At 49.5% G+C, this 6,074-nt stretch overlaps 1 protein-coding gene across 1 annotated transcript in view; it reads left to right on the plus strand.

Moving 5' to 3' along the window:
- The first annotated feature begins 3,823 nt into the window (after positions 1-3,823).
- AMPD3 (adenosine monophosphate deaminase 3) overlaps positions 3,824-6,074 on the plus strand; it is a 46,965-nt gene continuing 44,714 nt past the window's right edge. The window contains exon 1 of the mRNA XM_003781095.3: positions 3,824-4,032. Coding sequence (XP_003781143.1) covers positions 4,011-4,032 — 22 coding nt within the window. The 5' untranslated portion in view covers positions 3,824-4,010. The remainder of the gene's footprint in view (positions 4,033-6,074) is intronic.

Below are 6,074 nucleotides of genomic sequence, written 5' to 3' on the forward strand. Positions count from 1 at the left end.
TCATTGTTGTTTGGCGGGCCCAGGCTGGATTCGAACCCGCTACCTTAGGTGTATGTGGCTGGCGCTTTAGCCACTTGAGCCACAGGCACTGAGCCCATACTGTAGGTTTTATGTGTAAGAGCAACCACCCAGGGCATGGCTGCCCTGTCAGGAATATAAAGCCAACATGTGAAACTCAGCAATCACATCATTTATTTACAAGCTACAACAATAAAGAAGTTGAAGCTAGAAGAGCAGAAAATACTACTAGATATCAATAATATGGTTAATTGGGGGAAAATGGTAGAATCTTTATAATACTTTGCAATGAGATGTGGAAAGAGACTGAAAATCTTTTTTTTTTTTTGAGACAGAGTCTCACTTTGTCATCCTTAGTAGAGTGCCCTTGCATCATAGCTCACAGCAACCTCTAACACTTGGGCTCAAGTGATTCTCTTATCTCAGCCTCCCTAGTACCTGGGACTATAAGCACCTGCCACAAAGGCCGGCTGTTTTTAGGGATGGGGGTCTCCCTCTAGGTCAGGCTGGTCTCAAACTCGTGAGCTCAAGCAATCCTCCCACCTCGGCCTCCCAGAGGGCTAGGATTATAGGTGTGAGGCACCTCGCTCCCCCGCCCCCACTGAAAATCTTTTATGTGACTCAAGGGTTTACTAATAATCTCAAGGCAAAGAATTGAAAGTTGTGGGATTATTATAAAAGCTAAACTTCTTTAACAAAAGAACAAGTGCTCCAAATTTGCTGACTTCTGATATGCTGCTTTGTGACTGTCACAAGCGTGCTACATAGTAGAAAGAAACACACACGTATGTGCATACGCACACTCTGTCTTCTCAGGTAAAGATGCTGTTTCAGTAACAAATCGAGAAGATAACTGTGTTTTAAAAGAATCATAAAAGAATGATATTATGGGGAAAGCATTTTGAAAATTGACTTTTGAAATGGTTTCCATCATTATATGATTTTAATGCCAAAATGAGTATATTATTGTCACCTATTTTCCCATAATCACAATCTGTAAAGTTTAGAAGCATACTTTAAAACCCATTTTAGGTGCCACCTGTGGCTTAAAGAGTAGGGCGCAGGCCCCATATGCCAGAGGTGGCAGGTTCAAACCCAGCCCCGGCCAAAACCGGCAAAAAAAAAAAAAAAAAAAGGAAACAAAAATTAAAAAAAAAGACAAAAACCTTATTTTGCAATCTTCCAAATGCAGAATTTCAAGGTTTTAAAAATTGCATTTGTTAAAAATATTTGCAAAAACACCAATAAAAGCATCATTGAGAACATTGAGTCTTCCTGTGGAATTTCACACTTGCAAAATTGGTGGATGGGATTTAAACAGTGAGAATTATAATTTAATAAGTGCTGTCAAAGAGAGTTCTTTTATTTGGGTCTATATAATCTTTGCCAGATATCTTTTTGAAATAAACAGTAATAGCCATTAGGACCAAATATTGACATTAACAGAACTTAGAAATACACTTTCTGGTCTCATAAAATATTAAACTAAAATTTATTAAAATCATTTTTAATCATGTTGCTCTCACTAAACAGACTATTGCTAATTACTTTAAAGTGAAAGGGAAAAGGTATATTGGACCATTATTAATAATGAAGTAACTGGCTTGGTGCCCATAGCATAGTGGTTACAGCATAGTGGTTACGGCACCAGTCTCGTACACTGGAGGGTTCGAACCCAGCCCGGGCCTGCTAAACAACAATGACAACTGCAACAAAAAATAGCCAGGCATTGTGGTGGGCCTGTAGTCCCAGGTACTTGGGAGGCTGAGGCAAAAGAATAGCTTAAGCCCAAGAATTTGAGGTTGCTGTGAGCTGTGATGCCATAGCACTCTACCCAGGGTGACATAGTGAGACTGTCAAAAAAAAAAAAAAAAGAAGTAACTTAAAATTATTGTTTCATGGTAGCTCCTGCCTGTAATCCTAGCACTCTGGGAGGCTGAGGCAGAGGATCCTTTGAGCTCTGGAGTTCAAGACCACCTTGAGCAAGAGCAAAACTCTGTCTCTACTAAAAATAGAACAATTAGCTGGATGCTGTGGTGGGTGCCTATAATTCCAGCTACTAGGAAGGCTGAAGCAGGAAGATTACTTGCACCCAAGAGTTTGAGGTTGCTGTGAGCTATGCTGAGGCCATGACACTTGATCCCCAGCAATAGAGGGAGACGCTGTCTCAAAAAAATAAAATAAATAAAAATAAAAAATATATATATAGTTTCAGCTTTACCACACGTTTTAATGTTTTTTAGTGTGCGTTTTTATCATGTAGTAGAACCTCCATAGTTGACCATTTCCCTACACTGACCACCTTCTTAAGTTGATCTAATTTTCATAGACCAGACCAGACATACACGACATGTGTGTATCAGTACAGTAGACCCAGTTCCCTATATGACCACCTCCATATGTTGACCAGTTTGTTATAGTCCCTTGGGTGGTCAACATCCTGAGGTTCTACTGTACATAATATATTAACACAATCTCAGGTGCATATCAGTTATAAGTAAACAAATATCAGGCTATGTGGTAGAAGGAAGAAAACTTGGTGTTTAGATAAGACAACCATGAGACTGTGGTTGGCACACAGGGTGGATGCTCTCTAATGAAGAGTTTCCTCTCCTTGCTTGGTGACTCGCTTGGTGCTAGAGATGAAAGGGAGACGGAGCAGGAATGGCTCCCACATGTGCCCTGGGGAGTGGGCGCATGGTGATAACACTCACTAAGGCTGGAAAAACAGAAGTAGGTTCTGCCATGTTTCTGGGAGGCAATTAGAGTTTGGGTCTGGACATGTTTCCACGGGCCTCGGCACCGCCAGTGGGGCCTGGGAAGTGAAATGGACCATCTGCCCATGTCTGGAGCATTCTGGACTGCAGACGCGGTTCTAGAATCATTAGCAGTCAGGAGGTTGTTAAAACCATAGGAGCGGCTGAGAGTGGGCCGGCAGGGAGAGGGGGCTGGCGCGGTGGGACCCTGGGAACATCACAATGAAAAGCCAGGCTATGGAGGCCAAGAGAAGCTACAGGCACCCAGGTATGTGGAAAGTTTGAAGAGCTCCAAGGGGACAGTGGTAGCAACTCTGGAAACCGCGTTCTCCAAACATTCCAGGAAGATAGGCGTGGCCAGCCGGCTCAAACGCCGGGAAAGGTGAGGGAGGCTGCAGGGCACCCACTGGCTCTGACAACTAGGAGGTCATTCCGGACGTGGAGGGGCGGGTGTAGACGCCAGAGGGCAGAGAGTTGGAGAGTGTGTGTGTACGTGTGTGTGTTAGGAGGGGCAGCAAGGTGATCCAAGTGACCAGACAGACGCCTGGGAGAAAACTGATGCTTGCGGGTTACTTCAACTACAGGGGGTAAGTCACCTGCGTGTGGGCTGAGACCACCAGACGCTCGCCTTGGGAAAAGTTCTGGCGGGGAGGAGAGGAGGTCAGGCACACCCGGACGCCCGGGGGAGCAGCGTCGGACCCATCCGGGTAGCGGCGGCGAGGTGCGAGGGGCTGGGCCGGCCCTGACCCGGTGCGGCGCGGGCCCCGCGGAGCCCCGGCGGCGGCGGGCGCGCTTCCGGCCGAGGCGCAGGGCGGCCGCCGCGCTCCCGTGCGCTCAAGTTTCCTGCTGGCAGCGCGGCCCGGGCGCGTCAGGTAGCAGCAGGCAGCTCTGTCCGCGGGCGGCGGCGGCCCGGCCCGCGCCCCCTCTGTCCCCTCTCCTCGCTGCTCCTCCGCTCCACGCCCAGGTAGGGCACCGATTGTGGCGGCGGCGTCTTCCCTGCCCAGGCGGCCCTCCCTCCCTGTGCTGGGCTGCGCCGGGGCCGGCCGGGCGGGGGCTCCGCAGCGCTGCGCCCTGGGAACGCCGGGTCCCGGCTCCTGCTGCGGGGCGCGGCCCGGCCCGGCCCCGGCCGTGGCGGCTTCCGCGCCCAGCATCCCTTCCCCGCTGCTCTTGCTGTGCGCCCTGCCCAGCGTGTCACCTTTGCTCCAGACCCGAGGCCACCCCCTTCGTGCCCACGGCATGGCCCTGTCCTCCGAACCCGGTGAGTGCCCGCGATGCTGGACTGCTGACCTTGGGCTGGCACCCTGCGGCACCTGCGGCCCAGGGTGGGAGTCAGCTGCGCCCGCGGGGCAGAACCTTGGCTCCGTCTTCCTGGTTCACCGCGGCGGCGGCGCAGACCCCCGCTCATCCCCGGTTCTGCTCTTGGCTGTGCCCCTACCCCTGCCTCTGCCCCTGAGGTGGCCCTGGCGAGCTCCAGAGGCCTCAGGTGAGCCGGAGCATCCTGGTTCCCTGGCGGCCTACACTGGAATCGCAAGGTGTAGAGAAAATATGAGACCTGCGTTTGACCGCTTATTAAGTGCCTGGACAAGTTTCTAGGTGCTTAAAGACCAACCAGATGTGTACCACCGAGGAGAACTTCTACCTGAGGCAGGGGATGGACAGGATCATAGGGTGTTGGGGGTCATTTGAGGACTTCATCCCCACCCCTTTGGCTCTCTCCCGGCCGGCGAGGTGTACAGTCTTGCGTTCTGGCATCTGCTTTCTGCCCTTGATCTTCTGGTAGCTGCAGTGCCAGCAGAGCTGCTAATGGCTTGTCTTGGCTGGCAGAGGCCTCTGGAAGGAGTTTTGAGAGGCTCTAGAGTGGAAGAGGCTTGCTAACTGAAGTGTCATTTCCCTAAAGTATATATAGCTGAAATCTTGGTGACCACTAATTAGCAAAGGGCCTGGGTGAAAGCCAGCAGCATGAGGAAGGATTTCGGCATGGTCCTGAACCCTTGTTGGCTTTCTCCCCAGATTTGGTGACCAACATTTGGTCATCTTCAAGGAAAAGCTGCCTGCAACTGGAACACAGATGGGACATTCCTGCTTGTGAAGCATCAGTGCCATTGAGCCAGGGAGACAGAGCCTCTGTCTTTTCCCACCTCTAGGAGGTCTGGGGTAGTTGCCCCCACCTGGCTGCAACTCTGAGGGGCCTGGCTTGCTCTGAAGATGATGGTATGGGGTTTCCCTGTTTAACCCCATCCTTCCCCAGCCAAAAAGCAGGTCCAAAAAAAGAAAAGAAAAAATCAATCCTAGATCTTGTAAATGTCATGGGCAGATAAAACACATCCTTTGGGTTATACTGGGACATACATTTTTCTCCCCTAAAACTGCTCATTGGCCTTCCTGGTTATTGCAGTAAGCATATTTTCTTTTTCTTCTTTTTTTTTTTGGAGACAATCTCACTTTGTCACCCTCAGTAGAATGCTATGGCATCATAGCTCACAGCAACCTCAAACTCTTGGGCATAAGCGATTCTCTTGCCTGAGCCTTCCAAGTAGCTGGGACTACAGGCACCTGCCACAATGCCCAGCTATTTTTTTGTTGCAGTTGTCATTGTTGGTTAGCTGACCTGGGCCAAGTTTGAACCCTCCTACCTCAGTGTTTGTGGCTGGCACCCTAACCATGGTGCTATGGAAGCCGCCCTGCACCAAGCATATTAATCTCGTAGTTTTTCTATGTGCTGGCTGCATATCTAGGGCATGTGACAGTGGCTTTGGACTTTTGATTTTTAAGGAATTGAGTAGGGCATAGGAAGATAAGCTCATGGATGAAGACCTGGCCATGCATAGTCACTAAAATGTACCATTCATACAGGAGAAAGCTCTTCCTCCTGATCTGGCTTCACATTTAAACATGCTTTTCTTTTTCCTGAATCCAGGTAGGAACTAGGGAGCATGTGAGGCACATAATAGTGCTCAATAAATGATGCTGAATAGAGTGATTCAGTGTCTGGATGAAAGTTCATGCTCATTTTCTCCACTGGACCCTCTTCTGTATCTGATACAATAATGACTGTGACAATGATCTTGACAGAGATAATGCTGAAAAGCATACACTCTGGCTTGGCGCCTGTGGCTCAAGTGGCTAAGGAACCAGCCACGTACACCTGAGCTGGCCGGTTCGAATCCAGCCAGGGCTGGCCAAACAACAATGACAGCTGCAATCAAAAAAAAAAAAAATAGCTGGGTGTTGTGGCAGGTGCCTATAATCCCAGCTACTTGGGAGGTGGAGGCAGGAGACTCACTTGAGCCCAGGAGTTGG

Source organism: Otolemur garnettii, unplaced genomic scaffold (assembly GCF_000181295.1).
Source record: "Otolemur garnettii isolate 467f Iridium unplaced genomic scaffold, OtoGar3 scaffold00001, whole genome shotgun sequence".
NCBI lineage: Eukaryota > Metazoa > Chordata > Mammalia > Primates > Galagidae > Otolemur > Otolemur garnettii.